The sequence below is a fragment of the Anarhichas minor genome, unplaced genomic scaffold (genome assembly GCF_050575085.1).
Source record: "Anarhichas minor isolate MPS153535 unplaced genomic scaffold, ASM5057508v1 ptg000136l, whole genome shotgun sequence".
Taxonomy (NCBI): Eukaryota; Metazoa; Chordata; class Actinopteri; order Perciformes; family Anarhichadidae; genus Anarhichas; species Anarhichas minor.
In genome coordinates, this window is record NW_027466582.1 from 12223635 (window position 1) to 12241513 (window position 17879).

Sequence of the window (17879 nt, forward strand, 5' to 3'; positions counted from 1 at the left end):
AACAGGAAATCTAATACTGCAAATTTGGTGGAACGGGCCCGGGGATTAAAAAAAAAAAAAAGGCTACATACATAATGTGTGATACTGTAAGAAGATACTAGAGTAAGTTAATACATCATTAAGTATTATTTGTGTTAAGACCCAAGCTGAGTGATCCATAAGGCCCGCCTTTATTGTTTTGCAGAAAAAACAAAGATTCTCTACAGGCAGCTGAATGTGGTTACTGCTGCAGCTGTGAGGATCTGCAACAAGATGCATATCAAATAAAAACAACTTTAATCTCAGGTGCACTACAATAACAAGTTAATATGAAAAAAAAGTCAGAGGCAAAGTGAACCCACGCATTGCTTCTTCCTCCTGCTGAGCTGCACTTATGCAACATCACAAGTGGGTTGAAATGTTGCACAAGGAAAAGCCTACTGAAGTTACTGTAACCTTCCTCTGGTCCAAAGATTGATCGGACGTGATATCTCACAGAAGCACAAACAAAGGTTTGGAAACTCGCCACGTACCTGACCCGTGTGCTCAGTCTCGTCCTTGTTAATCAGGTACATCAGGAAGAACCTGCAACACGGGAGGAACAAGTTCAATCATATTGTAGATCAGGAATACGTCTTGACTTTGATCTGCTGCTGCACTCACAGGTAGTTAGCTAGGTTGTGCTCTTGTAAGGTGTGGGTTTCAAACCCGTGAGGCGTCCGGTCAAAGTAGTCGTTCCCGATGCCGCAGATGAAGCATTTGGTCTGAAAGAGGAATAAGAGGGGAGGTTTACATTTTGACACAGGGCCTCAAGTAGGTCAGCTCGTAACATACTCTTCTGTATCTTTCTTACAGGACAAATAAGATGTTTGTTTTCTGTTATCTTACAGGAGAAGATAGTTACTGTTGTAGCTTTTTTTTTTTACTTTACTGCTCACTTTTAAATGAGGAACCACCAAAATATCTGCATCATTTCGGTTGACGTTTTCACATCAGCCCAAAATGAACGAGGCAAATGCACCAGACTGGGTTTGTTTGAAACAAACCAAACAGTTTAAGTGTGAAAGCACTCTTCCTATCAGTATTTTCCTCCACATCTATGTATCTGCACATGACTAAATGAATTGTTTCCTCCTAACACACACACAGTTGCTGTCTCACCTCCATGTCCTCCTTCACCTGCTCCTGCTGGTCTCTAAGCTCACCAAAGGCATCAATGATCAAACCTGAAGGAGGGTGCAACAGTTGGCTGTTGAGCATGACTTATAACACATTTTTAGGTGCATTTATGCTTCATGAAGCAGAACACAGATACACGACAGGACAATGATAACGATTGTGTACCCTGAATGATGGCCAGCAGAATGACAATGACAAAGAAGAAGAAGGTGATGTCAAACAGGATGCGGTAGAGCTCATAGGCGTCTCCAGCTGGGTCCTCCAACTCGTCTCCAATACCACCACCAGCTCTCACACCCACATACATGTGGAACAAATAGCACTGCCAATAGAAGAAAAGGAAAGCAACTTTGAGCTTCACTTTTTAAGATGAACTCATGAGTATTAAAGGCAGTTGTATCTTCTTCTGTGGTGGCTTTCATTTTCGTCCTTCACTTCAGACAAAAACTAAATTCATTGCACGATGTTACTGAGGATTCAGTCTGCGACTGGAAATGTAACATCTATTGCTAGAAGATAATAAGAAGCATAAAGCTTGAAGAAGCAAAAGATATGTCTTATAAAAGGTTAAGAAAATGAATATACTGTTCCTTTAGCGGGAGAACATACATTTCATTCACCAGTTATGTATTAAATCATTTGTAATGTAATGCGAAGTTCACTAAAGAAAAATACATTCTTCTCAGTCTAGTAGTCACCTCCTGCTTTCATATCAAAACGAAGGCCAGCAGGCAAAAAATGTTCGATTCAAACATACAAAATAAATGTTATCTCCAATCATTTGCCCTCGCTGAAGGCTGCAGACATGGAAAGTCGTTTTCCTAAATGAATATATACCGTCATCATATCGTCACACTTCATGTCGGGCTCGTCTTCATCCTCGCTCTTATTGTAGAACTTCCTGAAGAAGTTGAAGGCCACCACGGTGTACAGATAGACGACCACGGCCAGCAAACCCACAGTCAGCATAAGCTAGCAGGAGAACAAAAAAAAACACATTGAAGTACAGTCAGTCATTGTAACATTCAAACCTTTAAGTATTCCCAGTAATAATTTGAGCTGAGAGTCGAGGGGGCTTATGTCAGAGAACTGAATGAACATGTCACGGTCAGGGCAGCTTCCTTTAATGGCGTAAGTGGAGCATAAATGAACTGCAACACTCTTAGGCCTCGGCAGCTGAATTGAGGATTTTTGACCGGCTTTCGTAAGTATTCAGAGACCTTCAGCAAATCAAATTCACATTACTACAGAACTTCTCTCTGAACAAAACTGCATTTATATGTGGATAATGCCAGATGCATTTACTTTGAGAAAGAAGATAAAGATAATATAAACCCTTATTCCATTACTTTGAGCTATTTCAACCATGTATTCACTACTTTTAGCCTATTACCCAACAGTAGTACAGTAGTACTTTTAGCTCAGTATTTCAACACTTTATCCATTGTAATTTACCTAATTATTTGAGTTGTTTAAGCATTACTTTTAGCAAGCTATTTAGCCATTCAACACTTTCAATCACAGTGAGAAGTAAATCAAATTCTATCTCATCTTTCATTTGTCTAAAAACTGGTTCAAATACGAGGTATAACCTGTTTATACTGCGCTTTACTAGATTACTGCAAACCACAAACCACATCCCTTCACTCTTATCAATTCAAAACGCTATAAAGATTTTCCTTCATTTTAAGGTTTTTATAGATCCGAGTAGAAAACCTGGAAAAAGGGGGAAGATAAGAAAATGCTGCTCTGGCACACGAGTGTGCGGTGATTAATGCGGCTGTTCTTCTCTGTGCTCTGGCTCCCTCTGCTGGTTGATGCACGTACCTGCTTGCCATTGTGGGTAACGGAAGACAGGATGGTGCGAAGGGTCTTGACGCTCATGGCGATGTCCAGCAGATGGGCAGCGAAGAAGAAGTTGTTGAAGTGTCCGAAGATGGACATGATGGTGTACCAGATCAGATACAGGAAGTACTGCAGGAAAGAAAAAGGCCATGCATTAGTGACACATGATGGGGATTATGAATATTTAAAAATATCTTTGTATTGCTCTGCGTATTTGTCTTCAAGCATGTACAAAATGTTATTGTAGAGTTCGGCATACTATTGCAACATATGTTACATTCTTCAATAAACAGTTTTTTCCCAATATGAAAAAAAAAAAGTATGTTGAATAAAAAAAGAAATACATACGTATCTAATGCTATCTAATCTCATTTATATTATTAAATGCGTTACACAGATAGCTTTAATAGCCAGAACCCTGACATCACAAGTCAAACATTTCATTGTACTTCCCCCACAGTGCTGGGAACACAAGTTGCTTTTAGTGCACACATTAAATAAACTTACATTGTCAGTCAGAACCACGCCCATTTTCCAGATGTAGTACTTTGTATCAATGGAGGACAGCCTGCCAACGAGAAAACAAAATGTTGAACCACATTCGTGGCGTTGCTGTATAGCTCACACGCAAGCTTATAAGGATTATAAAGTGTTATTAAGGTTTTCTATGAGTCTGTTTCATTTTGATTGAGGGGAATATTAATCGTTCTATCCATGTCCTGCTAATTATCATTAAAAATGTGAAGATAATGTTTTGTTTATGGTTACACTTTAGACCTGAATCCACCCAACAGCACCACACAAACTTTCATGCTTGAGACGAGGCCTAATCTAAAAGCCCTTTGAGTACAATTTGAACAACTCCTTAAGACAAAGAAACTGCTGTTTATTGTCATTGGCTGTGAAAGGGTTGAGTTCTCACCAGGAGAGCAGGGAAGCTTCCTTCTCTACCGTCTCCACTGTGGGGTCAAAGTCCAGAGCGCTCTTATCCAGGCCTAAGAGCTCAGCGATGCGTTCCGCTCCATAGAGGTCACCGTACTTGTTGATCACCTACACATTCAGAGTCATAAGAGATCAGCTCGGTCACTTAACATCAAACTGTGAGAAAGGAGTACAGTCTGTTTTAGAGACGATGCAGCAACGCAGTGATGCTCCAGAGTCTGTATAAGGCATATCAATATTATCCTCACATAACATGTTAACAACTACTGAAAACTGCATTACAACAACAATCTTCGAATATGGATTCCTGGAAGAATCCATATTAGAAGACTAAGTGACTCCCGAGGAATCCAGATTGACGGATACAATATTACTACTTATCCATTTATTCATATATTTAAATCTCGAGGAATCCCTGAGGACATGCGCTCATTTTCATGATGTCGAGAGTACAATTAAAACAGAACACAATGCCTTGAAAACAAACAACCACACAACAACAGACACAGTTAAAAACGGTTACATTCAGAGGCGGAGTAGTTTGGTTTTAGGTTGACCTATAGGTAAAACTGTGTTTAATTTAAAGTGTGCAGCACAAACACTGAAAGCAGTTTTGCCAAAGTGCTTCAAGCTTTAGCCAATCACTTGAACAAGTCAAATAATGACAATAAGACCAATTATAATGTAATAAGGACGTGGTATATGATGGCAAGTTGCCATTAGGTCACATTGTACTGTAAGAGATGCCCACCATACCTAGTGATATATTCTAGTTTTGATCAGTTGTCAGTATCTACGTGTTGGAACTTTGGCCTGAAATTCTTCTTTAATATTCTCACCTTGCGCTTGATAAACTTGTCCCAGTAGTTGCTGGGGAAAGACCTGTAACAGAGAGTAGAAGTTAGACTCAGCTGTGTAATACAACAGTTCAATAAAACTATTTCATTCCCTCCCAAAGTCTGCTGTGTACTGAACTGCATCCAAAATGTGTGAGCTAGGAACGATCATTATCTTCATTATTGATTATTGTTGAATGACTGATAAGAAATGCATCAACAACGATGAATACTTGGTTAGTTAACTTAGCGAATAATCGTCTAATAATTCCGACTACCCTCTAATCTGGAACTGGTCATCTTTGCATTTTGCATTACAAATACTGCAGCGAGCATTGTCTGCGTCAAACTGTTTCCCCACACGAGCGCTTTGGGCCTTGCCATTGCCCTCATCACTAAGAGGATCCAGATGTGAGACTACTGTTAATGCCCGACGCAAACGAGGCTCACGGTGTGTTGATGACGAGTCGATCCCACTGGCCCTTGATGTCATCGTCACCCGGCTGTTCGGTGATGTAGAGGCCATCGAATTCAAGCTTCCTGGCGATCTCTTTCTCCCTCTTGAACACCACCAAAGGAACCTTGTGGCAAACACATTAAGATGGGTAACTAAAACTGTAGCTTACACACAGGAATGATCTGCAAATAAAATAGTATCGTAGTAATAGCATGGTAAATATACCTACCTTCAGACAGTAGTAACCGAACAGACACACAAATGAGATGACAGTGTGGAATATAGCCAGGAAGCGCAGGGTTGGTAACATGTAGCCGGAGCTCTCCTGCAGCACAAACTCATCCATGTCGAAAAATGTGTTCACACCATCATCCTCCTCGCCGTCCCACGTTTTTTCCTCATCTACTTCTTCGTCAGCTTCACCAGTGACCTAAAAAGCAAAGAGTATGCACCACATATACAATGAATGATCCAGTGTCCTTGTATCTGTTTTCGTGGTGCTGATGTGTGAATATCGACACATTACCTGTTAACAGGTCGTGGTCATTTCATGTGTTTCTGTAAGATCTCGTTGACTTTTCTTCCCACTACATATTTGTTGTTTTGGTTTTACTCTTCCTGTCCTTCAGGTTATTGAACAGATTGTTAGTGATCATCACGTTGAAATCATAATAATTTCAATGAAACAGCTGGATAGGTCGAGGGATATGTTTTGTATCCCCAAAGCGCAGCAATGAAGAGAAAACACCCATTTCAGGGAGCTAGACTGCTTAAGCATAATATCAGCTCCAGTTTAATTTATGCATGTTTGTATGGAATGAGGATTATGAAAGAGTTGTCTTGTCTTGTGACTTTCTCTGATAGAATTTCCAATTGTATATTATTTAGTTCTTGTACATTCGATTGTGTTAAGACAACATTGGACATTTGAGAAGTTTGGCTTCTTTTGTTGAATAACAAAGGTTGAGAGAGTCCAATGCAATGGACTTAGAGAATGACATTCAAGCTTACGTTCCTCTAAAAACAATAAAAAATGGCAGCAAATGAAAACATTAGATCTGTGTGGACTGAACATAAATGCCAGATTTCTGCATTTTCTACATGGTTTTCCATTGTTTTCGCATTTGGCCGGTGCTCTTTTAATTAGGTCATCCTGTTGCACCCTCTTCTTCTGAAAAGGTTTAACAGCACCAACTGTTTCTCTCTATGCATCCAACTCCTGCTACTAAACAGTAGTAGAGGGAAATACAAATTACTTTGCATTTTCTACGACAATTTTCTGGAAATTCAGTTGACATTTGGATGGGAACTTGACTTGAGTTACCTTGTAGAAGAGAAGAATGAAGTTGATGGCAAAACACACGAACAGAGCCAGGAAACGCAGGGTGTAGAAGTTACGGGCCAGGAAGTTCTGGAGGGAAAAAAGTTTGATTAACTGCTTTGTAATTGGCCTATATGCACATTTTAGAAAGAAACAAAACAGGAATGAGTTCTGAGGAACAAGACATTTTGAAACTATTTAAAGGAAAGTATAAGTAGAGCTCACCAGCATCTTGGACACATAGACCTCCAGAACAGCAAAGATACTCAACATGAAGGCCGGCGCAGCCTCTTTAGGGTGACTCGATCTGGTCTTGGGCTTCTCCTCCGCCACTGGCTCCTTGGCCTCCTCCTCCTCCTCCTTCTTTGGCTTATCCTCCTTTTCCTGGTTCTCCGTGCTGTATTCAAAACAGTTGGTTTGATTTTATGTGATGATAATTCATTTTCCCTCACACTTCATTTTACTCACTCTGCTTTCTCCGGTTCGCTCTTGGGCATTTCGACAGGCTTGGCAGCAGCTTTCTGAATCGGGACAATTATGTTTTCATTAGCTGAAAGACTGAATGGAAGTGATGACGAAAAGCAGACGTCTACGCGGTTTAAAAATCATTTATCACACGGAGGAAGTTATTGAATTGTGACTACAAACCTTGTGATCAGCAGTGGAGGTCTCTGCACTCAACTCAGAAACATCACCCAGGCCCGGCTCCACGTGTTTTCCTCCTTCCTTCTTGGGATTCGACAGCATATCCAACATCGCATCCACCTCTAAGTCGCCTGCTGGTGCCATGGCTGTATTTAATCTTCCCGATGACTCTATGGCCTCCACTTTCTCTCCTTCAATCACATCCCCGTGGATACCGAACTGGGTCGGGTCAGGCATGTTTCCGAGGATGTCCGTCACCTTTATGTTCTTGGCTCCCTCAACCAGGCCACCGCCAAACATGGAGGACCAGATGACGTGGAAGAACCCAAAGATGAGGCCGTGGATTCCCTTGAAGAAGCCGATGAAGAGCATCCAGAAGAAGGAGAAGAAGCCGGTGATAGTCTCCTTGATGCTCAGCTTCTTGATTTTCTTGAACTGCTTGCGTACGTTTTTAACAGAAAAGATTTGGCGGACGTGGCCAATCTTCTTCTTGACCGAGCGGCATGCCATGGTGAAGGCTGAGGCAGACTCCAGGGCGCCCTCTTCCTCTCCGTCCAGCTCGTCCAGGATACTGTGTGCCTCTTCCTCTTCCTCCTCCTCAGGCTGTTCAACCACATCCGGCTCAGAGATCTGCGAGGCCAGCTGCATCTCAAAAATGGTGTCCTCACAGAAATTCACAAACATCTCCATCTTCTCGCTCTCCGTGCCCTCGTTGACCACGTCGAAGATGAACTGACGCTTGGACTCTTTGACCTGTGGCTTCTCCCACTGCTCACGGCTCGACTCGCTGATCTCAAAGTACAACCTCTCTATCCGCTTTGCACTGCCCATGATTTCAATACGACCCAGATAAGGCTCAAAGTAGCTCAGCACACTCTCTGCCAGGTCTAAGAAGGTGGCGAGTCTGGAGTCGTGCGGCATGTGTTCAGACAGGTTGGTCAGCAGCACTGCCACGTTGAAGCCGATATCTTTGGCCGGCTCGTGGAACCGCTCCACAAAGTCCTTGTAGTTGAACATGTCATTCTCATCAGCCTCTGTACACTTGAGCAAGAATTCTATCTCGGACTGGCTGTACTGCATCTGGCTCTCCATCGACTTCTGGAACTCCTTCTTTGAAATAATGCCTTTGCACTCAGGGTCGTACTCTCTGAAGCTGTCAGAGGACGTCAGGTCCTTCAGTTTGAGGAACATATCAAAGAACTTGAGGATCATCTCCACGTTGCTAGAAGACTCCACCAGGGTGTCCACCATCTGCTTTCCAATTGTTCCGTTCACCACATTACCTAATTGCACAAAAACACGATGTGTTATGTACGACAGACGCGGGATTGAACTGTATCGACATGTTTGTGTTCTTGCTCATTTCTTTGACAGCGAACGACCGCTTCAGGCTCTTACCCTCTAGCAGAGACAGCAACATGACAATCATGTCCTTCTGTAAATCCATCAGCTGCTTCAACAGCTCAATCTGACTGGCGTCCTACAAAGAGATGAGAGTCTGTCTGTTAAAGCTTTACTCTGGAGGAGTTTTCCCAAAGGAAGAACAAAACAAAGTTGTTTAGACTCCAAATGTTCACCTCAGTAATAAAGATATAAATGACTAACTATAGAGATATAAATGACTAACTATAGAGATATATTGAGAAGTGAGATAAATGTTTGGGGTCACAAGATGATAAAAGGAGTAAGAAGGAAGAGAGTACTTCTATTGAACAAAAGATTTGCTTGTTTTAGTTGTATCCTCTCATGCTGAACTATGTTTTGTTTTGTATAAGGAGATGCTTTTCAAGTAGAAAAATTACAAAGTGTATTGTACCTGAGACAGCTTCATTTGCATGTTGGCAAATACATGCAAGAAGCCGACAACTGCATCCCAAAGTCTGCTGTGAGCTAAACTCTGCTGGTTCCCGATACAAGGGCCCTGTAGGAAAGAGATGAGGGGAAAGATGAAATATTTGTAAAGGTAATTTCAATCTTTACATTGTGGATTTAATAGCGTTGACCGAGGGATCGGCTTCCTACCTGAATATACTCAGTCAGTGAGTTGAATATCTGCTTGGCAACGGATAAAGCTTTGGAGAAGTTGAATCTTCCAGGATCATCGATGACGTCTTTGCCGGAGTAGTACCAGTAGAAGTCACTGATGGATTCCTAGAGAGCAGGATCACATTGGTAGACAAATGAAAATAAGGGCGCAAGTAATAGCGAGTGAACATTTGCTGCTTTCTACAAACCTGAAGACGTAGCAGATAGTCCACAGTGCTGATAATGATGTTGACTGTGGTTGTGTTTCCAGTTTGGGTTCTCAGGAAGTTCTGGAAATCTGACAGAAAGAAACATTTTCTCATCCATGTCCTTCCTCTTCTTATGGATCACTGTGCCGTCATGGCGCAGTGCAGAAACAAGTTATACAAACAAAACAATGCTCCATGATGAAGATGCAGGACTTTAAAATAACCATAAGTGCGAGCTCACCTCCATTGTGCCCCTCGCACAGAAGTTGCAAAAACCGGAACAGATCTTTAGTAAATTCATCATTCTGTAGCACCTTGGAACCTGAGAAGAGAGAAGAGATCTTAGTGACTACAAAGAGTAACATAAGTATTTATATATTCAACACAACAAGCCCTTATAATATGTAAAATCCCTTCAGAAGCAATTAATATGAGGCAAGCAGGGCAGATCTTATGTGTAATACATAATTGAAGTCCAGGGCCTTTAGATTGCAGGTTTAAAACTGAATCCAAAGTGCTTTTTGTAAAAATGCTCTTACATTATAAACAACAATGAAACACTTGGGACGTTTCCATAAGCTGGAGGACGCCTGACAACTTTCACATGTTGGGCGGGGTTTGAGCCCGATGAAGGGTGTCATTTCAAGAACAAGAGCAGTGGACAGACGTGGTTACATCATTTAACCAGATAATCCAGTCAGCTAAACACAATGAGCACTAATACCTTTCTGTGAGCAGATAAGACCATGTGAAAGTTAGACATCTGTATGGAAACCAGCTTGGTGAAATACGCCCAAAATCCAAAGCAAGACAAAGTTTTGCTTCTAGGCTGCGGAAGAGTCCATGAGATGTGGCACTGATAGCCTCAGAACAGCTTTGAGCATCAGTATATTAATGTTAACATTAAAGGGAATGGGAACAAATAACACACAACAGGACAAGCAATGGATTCTTGAAGATCCCCTTTCTGTGTACACTCTGCATGCAGTGTGTCCCGACAGACATGTGGGGGAGGGGGAGAATGGCTACCAAATAAAGCATGAACCACAGATATGGAGGAGACATTCAGGGTGGAAGCAGAGCCATGTCAAGACGATCTAAATTTGCTATTTACCCCACTGAGAGTTGGCTGCCATCGATTTTTTTTTTTAATGACAGGAAGGAGACAAACAATACACGAAGACATAAGCAAAAAGAGAGGACATTGAATTACAATACAAAGAATTATGAATATATCGTCTACGAGTACAAAACAAAGTCATGCAGTTAAAAAGAATAGTTTTAGACGGGGGGGATCATAGGCCTGAGTTGTGTCTATGTTGTATCCAACGAGATGACAACTAAATAAGAATTTAGTCACGGCGAAAAATTCACAACAGTGACACGAGTAGTAACACTGAATTGTTAAACACAGAACTCGGTGGAAATGTTGGGCAGAGGACAGAATGATGAAAAGACGGACATAGTTTGATGGGAAAAGCGTCAAAGTGAAGAGTGTTTGTTAAAAGTTGGAGAGAGATTTGTTTTTAATGCTGGACCATGTCCTGTTAGACAGCCACTCACAAGCCACTGCTGTGAAATACATGACAGCATACATACATGATTTAATATCATCATAAAGGTAAACAGAAATAGGCTTTATACTTCTATTAAATCCCATAGTAAATATTACACAGTCCCATAATATATCTAAAACTCACGCCTGCTTGTTTTAGTGCAAAAGTAGACGTAGAAGACAACACACTGTCGACTTTAACGGCTTCAAGACTGGAGCGCAAGCATCAAACTATTTGTATAAATCAAAATTCACATTGATAGCAATGCCATTTCGATTGTTTAATCTACAAGGGCCAAACAGAAGCGACTAATTAGGAACAGCATTTCATAATGGACATTCATGGACACCTATGTTATGCAGTTGTCATGGTTCAGCATTAGTTTAGTGAAGTGAAAAAGACAAGGTGTTTTGGTGTCTTGTGATCAAGAGTAAAAACATAGGGATCAACCTAACTTCATGTCACAAATGTGATTCTCAGAAGACTGAAGTGGGGAAAACAGGTAGAATCAAATTGCCCATCTAACACAACTCTTAACTTACTTGAACCTTCCTCTGTCACCATGCCAAGTCCTTCTGCTTTGTTCTGCCTCTCAAATGCATTCAAGTCCAAAACACTGGGCAAAGAAAACCCAGAAGTAAAATAGAAGCACTTGATGTAAGCACAGAAATACTTTTTTTGCGGCATAGATAACATAACAGTATATTACCTGCAAGACTGCATCAGTCCTGAGAGACTCTTGAAGAAGCCTACATCTCTTTTCTCTTTCAGGTAATCAAGCATTTTCTGTGATAAGAGAGGAAATGCATTAAACATCCTACTGTCGAAAACAAGTGCTACTCCAGTGTGGTTTCTGAATATGTTGATGGTTGGACAGAAGAATGAGAATGATACAGTAAATAGGACAAAAAGATGAATATAGTTGGATATTTCAGCTGCTTAATCTGACCTGCTGAACGTGCACATTGCCTCCATTTAAGATGGAGATTCCTAGTTTGAGGGTGCAGGTCACCATGGGGCCCAGATGTCCTGATAGAAAGAGTAGGAGAAAAGCTGCAAGTCAACAAACATGGAGGACAGAAGCAGGTTTGACTGATGATGATGAAGGATAAATCCCAGCAGCAGATCAGATGGCAAGGATACATTTCAGGGTACCAAAAACATATTTCATTATGTTTTAGATGGCAGGTTAGCTTTTTTGTGTAGTGACTTTTTCGCAGTAAAATGGTCTCAAACATACATATCAATAGTTTACTTCAGAATTGTATTCTTGTCATCAATGAAAGACCTTTTAAATGCATTTATACTAAAGCTCCCCAGAAAAAAGAGAGCTTGTAAACCAGCAGAAAGGTTACAGATCAGCTCTTCGTTACCTTTACTGGCGCTGCTCATCTGTAGCACCATCTCTGCGGCCCCGCGGGCGTGCAGCCTCGCCTGCTGATACAGGATCTTCTGCTTTTCCATCTCTTTTTCCTGCGGAGCAACACATACGCACGCACGCACGCACACGCACGTCATCATCAGCATAAACTTTAATGTACCTGTTCGGAGTATTTCCAGGTGACAGAGTTTTGGTAAACTAAGATGTTTTTAAGAATGTAACACAGACTTTGTTATGAGGGTATCAGCCTGAATGAGGGCATACCTCAAAAGTCTTTTCTTTCCCTTCCTCCTCTTCTTCCTCCTCATCCTCTGCACAGCTCTGAAGACACAAAGGTACAACATTCATGTCGTCAAATCAAGTCTTTCCAGAATTATTTAAACGTAAAGAATAACTTAAAGGCCACTAACCTTTGCCATCATGTCTGCATACGCAATATACAAAGGATCTTCATCCAAGTAACTGAAAAGAAGCAGATGTACAGTATGTCCCTCTTGAGTGACTTCTTAAAGAGGAAATTATTTATTGAAATTCAAAAGCTAAAAGTAGCACATTTAAAATAAATATGTCAGAATTTCAAATGCATGCTCACTGTTACATAGACTCGTGTTCAGTGACTTGACTCTCTCACCTTCGCTCTGTCAGAGCGTTGTGGCTGAAGTGGAGGATGAGTTGGTGGAGAGGGTCCGGCTGGATCTCAGCCACCTCCTCTTCCTCCTCCTCCACAATCTTCATTGGGGTTTTCTGCAGGAGTCCACAGGTGAGAACAGTTAGCATTGTCTCATCTGATCGCTAATCATCCCTCTAATAAAATATATATCTTTTTTTTATCTTCACAAACTTACTGACAATTGTGCCCATTCACACATTTGTCAAAAACCCTGTAAAGAGTCGGTAACATTCAACGAGCACTAGCATGCAGATGATTTTTTTTTTTAATCATGTCCTGGTGATCCGTGGAAAGGACGTTAAGAGTGAATGATGAACAGTGTTGAAATCAGTGTTCAAATACATGCATGTTACAGCAAACAGATGCAAGCAGTAAGCCATTTGGTGATATGACTTTGAACATGAAGAATGACGCTATATGACAGTATAGGAGCATTAATTACTAAGAGGGACTACACAAATGTCCACGAGTCCAAACTAATCTTGACAGACTTGTTGAAGAAAACTGTATCTAAGGCTGTACTTTATTCTCATTCAATGGCACAGTTTTAGTGTCTTTATGAATTTGCTGCACATCTGCGTACAAAGAACTAATGAAGTATGATCTTCACATGACTACGCAAGCATGCCACCGACGTCACGGCCACAGAACGTACTGTAACGTCACCTTTACACACTACAGACTTACAGAGTACAGCGAAAAAGACAACTGATGGGTTGGATCCAGATCTGACAGCCAAACACCTAATGACTCCTATTCAAAGGCCCTCCTTACCACTGCTGTCAGAAAGGCAAAGCCTGATTTCCTAGAGACGCGAGCACCGGAGCTGACCCTGTGTCTCCTGAGTTGGTCATGCAGCCTCTGACCCCTGACGGATCTCTGTTTGAAGGGTTTTGCGCGCCTAGAGCGAGGGCCGCCCCTGGGTGCTTTGGGCGAGGTCCCCACCCGGGCGCGCTCCCAAGGCTCGACGGGCGCGGTGCTAAAGAAGCATTCGGCAGACAGGACTGGCAGAGGGGTGCCAACGCAGGGCACATGGGGCAAGGGCAAGGCGAGCCCAGTACTTACTGCCAGATCCTGAACTAGCTTCTCCTCAAAGGAGTACTCCTCTGCCTCTATCCAAAGTCTCTGATAGGCCGGGATGAAGAAGTTGATAGCGCGATGCCTGGGGAGGGAGGAGGTGAGGGGAGGTTGGGAGGAATGGAGGGTAGTGGGGAGGGAGGTACAGTGGCATTAGGGTGGGTTCTGGTGAGTTTTTTGGAGGAGACAGGAAGGAGAGATGAAGGGGGAGGAAGGGGTTACAGGAATTGCATTTCAGGCAGGGGGGTGATTGGTCAATGTGGGACCCACTGGCTCTTCTGACTGGTCACGTTTGGTCTCTGACATAGCTACAGTTCCTTCCATCAGGTTGTAACATTCATTAGAGGAGCATGCACACTTTAGGGGAGATATGCAGTTTTCCAACAAATAGGTGCATCAACAACTTTGTTTCTTGTAATTATCAGAAAAAATATTTTAAAAAGATGCACATGTGTGTCGTAACACTACACAACTTTTGAAAAACAGATCTTTAAGAGCAGGAAGCAAAATAACATGAAACAGCGTTTATACTGTATATTACTGTAATCAAACATACTTTTGTAAACCAGGTAGCCAACTAATAAAAGTCAAAATTGTTTTGAATAGATTTCTTTCTTTCCGTCTTTCTTCAATCCTTCCTTGTACACCTGAAATGAAACAAAGGCCTGCAGCTTGCAGTGTGTTTCCGCTTTCCGAATAACTTTGTTTTCGGTCAATTCTTGGGCTCATGCTAGCTGACCAATCAGAATCAACAGTGCAGAAACAATTGGTTTGGCAGGTAGGCAGAAGGTCGGTCCACAGCCTGGTGGATGAAGGGGGGGGGGGGATTGAACTAATGAAGCATTCGCCCTGTAGTTTCACTTTACCGTCAGCAGGGAGAACAGGCGGTCAAAGCTGGAGGCTTTGAATGCCCTTTCCAGCCAAACCTCCCGATAGCCATTCAGGAAGTAATTATTATTTTTGTATCTGAGGGAGGATGAGGTTGTATTATGCAAGAAAACAACACAGAGGAGAGAAGGCCATTAGGGAGGTGATGAGGGGTTCACATGGGCACACAATCCAGAAGTAAAATGCCTGCCCCCCCTCCCCCCGACGACTACTCGGTGATTGCCTGTTATGTACGGTTAGATTGACATAAAGCAATGTCTTAATTTGGGTTTTCATGTCAATATTGAATTATTGACATTGTAAATCACCTGGGTAGATTGTAGAGTGGAGCCATGCGGAAACACGCCACCACAGCACGCTTACGCTGTTTGGACAGGAGCTTCTGCCGGATACACTTCTTATTTCTCAGAGGCTGCTCCACCTGAGGGGTGAAGAAATGACGACGGTGAAACGCAAAGTCGGGACCAGTTGTGAAGACAAAGATGCTATATGCTTGGTACTGTGTTGCTGCAACAAATAAATATATTCATCATCAATGAATCTGTTGTGTGTGTTTCTACCTGCTCCAGGTGGAAGACCGCAGCTGAGATGCTCTGCACTCGGTCCACTGTGTGTTCCGAGTTTGCGGGTTCCTCGCTCTTCACCACCACGTCGTGGTACAAGTTCAGCTGCCACTGGACCGCTGGGTCATCGGACTACGACACAATAACACTCAAAATCAATAAATAAACAGCAGCGTTATACTTATATTACTGACACTGATCTTCTATTAGAATGACAACCAGGTAGAACATCATCTCACCTTGTCCTGAAGATGGAAATTCTGACGCAAGTGCTCCTTCACCTCATCATCTGTGTCTTTCTATGAAGGGAAAGGGTATTCATAATGCATTGTTAATACCTTATTAGTAGAAGACTTTAAAAGTAAATAGACAGGGTGCTAATTTGTGTATAAAGCTATCACATTGGACAACATTTGAAACGTATTTGCAATTCCATAACTTACTGAATGTCGACCGCACCAAAGAAGACATGGTTTGTTGGTTAAGGGCTTTAATTTGCATCACAACAAAACTTTCTCAATTCTTTTAAACTCCCTCTAAATAATCCCCAACATAATGAAATAAAAGCTGAAGTCTGTGATGCAAAGAAAGACCATACAATCACATAAGACTGGTCAAGAGGCACCACTCCGGCTTAATATAAAGTACTTTAATGTATCTTTGATAGGAGATTTAGAAAGTTGCACTCAATGAGCTTCAAATGATTAACTTTATTAGAGGCTCCACTAATATTGTCTATCAGTGAATCAATTATGAGACCTCGAATAGCTTATGAGACGGCTGAATGTAAGGACATTGTAAAGAGAGAGTAACAGGCGACCACTCCACCAGGTTTCTCGTGCTCTCATTGGCTGAAGCAGGTTCAGATATTCAGCATGTTAGATATCTGGAATGTGTCTGTGCGATACCAGCAAGCCTCTCGGCTGGCGTCTTTGAGCATCATAGTGGGAGCGCCGAGCCAACGAACCTCTGATCGTGGGTCTAGTAGTGTGAACTAGGCATTACCAGACTGTAGCGTATCTTGGCGAGGGAGATGAGCTCCTGGTCTCCTGGGGTGCACATGTTGAGGCCGATGGGGAGCAATTTCTTCAGGGCAGCGACGATGAGGGAGGTCTGGATGGAGTAGTACTCGCCTCGACGCCGCTTGTGTTTCCTCTCCTGGTCGCCCCCAGACTACAGAGAGGAAGGAGACAAAGACACACCCTTTTTAACATTGGTCACTTCCTCACAATTATTCTAACTTGCCCTATCTTGTATTTGTAATTTAACTTGTGTTTCACCTTTAAAAACCAAAGATTAAGATGAAACGCACACTATGACCCAAAGTGCCTCAACATAAATCAGCTAACAAGCAGAGTCATCCGGGATCAAGAGCGGAGGAGATCTGCTCCACTGTGAGCTATTGCGTCAAAACAACCCAAGAGTGAAAATAAATAAAGTGTCCGGCTCCGCCAAAACAAATAAACAACAAACTCCCACAGTGACAGCTTGTTGAGCGACTGCTGGACCGAACACTGCCAACATCCAGAAATATGACCCGACCTCACCGCAACAAATATCCGCATGAAATGTCATGTCGTAAACCCTCGATGTGAGGTTTACGAACAGATGAAGAAGATGCATTGGGCTTTGGATACAAAAAGGATTAATTCATTGTTGGATTAAATTAAGCTTCGATACAAAGATGTTTTTAGTAATCAAGTTAATCAAGAATTCGTTTTTCGCCCTAATCACTTTCAGAAGTCATTTTCATAAAGCTAATCATCAGCAATATCAAATATTTTGTTTTTGCCATTTTGTATTCACCCATACCACATGTAACATCCATTACATTCACCTTGGACATCTTCGCCTTGCCCTCTCCAGTCAGGAAGCCCAAATTGTTGATCTCATTCTGAACCACAAAGTTTTGCTCCTCGCGCTTAAAGTTCTGGGTTCAGAGCACAAAGAAAAGAGGTTAATCAAGAAAGACAACCTCAAGACCAGCATACCATTATCAAACGTCATATTGTGATATGACTACTTGATTGAAGAGTAAGACTTACATGGGACTTGCACCAGAGGATGAAGATCTCCGCCACCATCCTGAAGAGCTCGTTGGAGTCTCCGTCCGGCTGCTTCAGCCACCTGGACCTGGAATGGACGGAGACATGAACCAGAGACATTTCTTGTTGAGTTACATTACGTTGTGTCACATCTGTGCAGGTCACGGCGATACTAAGCATTCATAAATCAGACATATAGGTGGATAAAGCTCAGGGACTACAGGAAAACAATCGTGATGTTTAAAACTAGACAAACTAATG

The 17879-nt window shown here is 42.1% G+C and overlaps 1 protein-coding gene across 1 annotated transcript in view; it reads right to left on the minus strand.

Moving 5' to 3' along the window:
• ryr3 (ryanodine receptor 3) overlaps positions 1–17879 on the minus strand; it is a 102229-nt gene that overhangs the window by 1680 nt on the left and 82670 nt on the right. The window contains 34 exon segments of the mRNA XM_076084058.1: positions 513–564; positions 643–743; positions 1141–1205; positions 1324–1480; positions 1996–2130; positions 2986–3132; positions 3511–3571; positions 3926–4053; positions 4785–4827; positions 5232–5362; positions 5468–5668; positions 6563–6649; positions 6785–6956; positions 7028–7080; positions 7208–8487; positions 8603–8684; positions 9021–9125; positions 9227–9355; positions 9439–9527; positions 9680–9760; positions 11537–11610; positions 11704–11780; positions 11944–12023; positions 12368–12467; positions 12640–12696; positions 12786–12837; positions 13007–13119; positions 14111–14207; positions 15319–15460; positions 15558–15705; positions 15813–15872; positions 16579–16746; positions 17411–17503; positions 17619–17706. Of these exon segments, the coding sequence (XP_075940173.1) occupies positions 513–564; positions 643–743; positions 1141–1205; positions 1324–1480; positions 1996–2130; positions 2986–3132; positions 3511–3571; positions 3926–4053; positions 4785–4827; positions 5232–5362; positions 5468–5668; positions 6563–6649; positions 6785–6956; positions 7028–7080; positions 7208–8487; positions 8603–8684; positions 9021–9125; positions 9227–9355; positions 9439–9527; positions 9680–9760; positions 11537–11610; positions 11704–11780; positions 11944–12023; positions 12368–12467; positions 12640–12696; positions 12786–12837; positions 13007–13119; positions 14111–14207; positions 15319–15460; positions 15558–15705; positions 15813–15872; positions 16579–16746; positions 17411–17503; positions 17619–17706 (4648 nt within the window).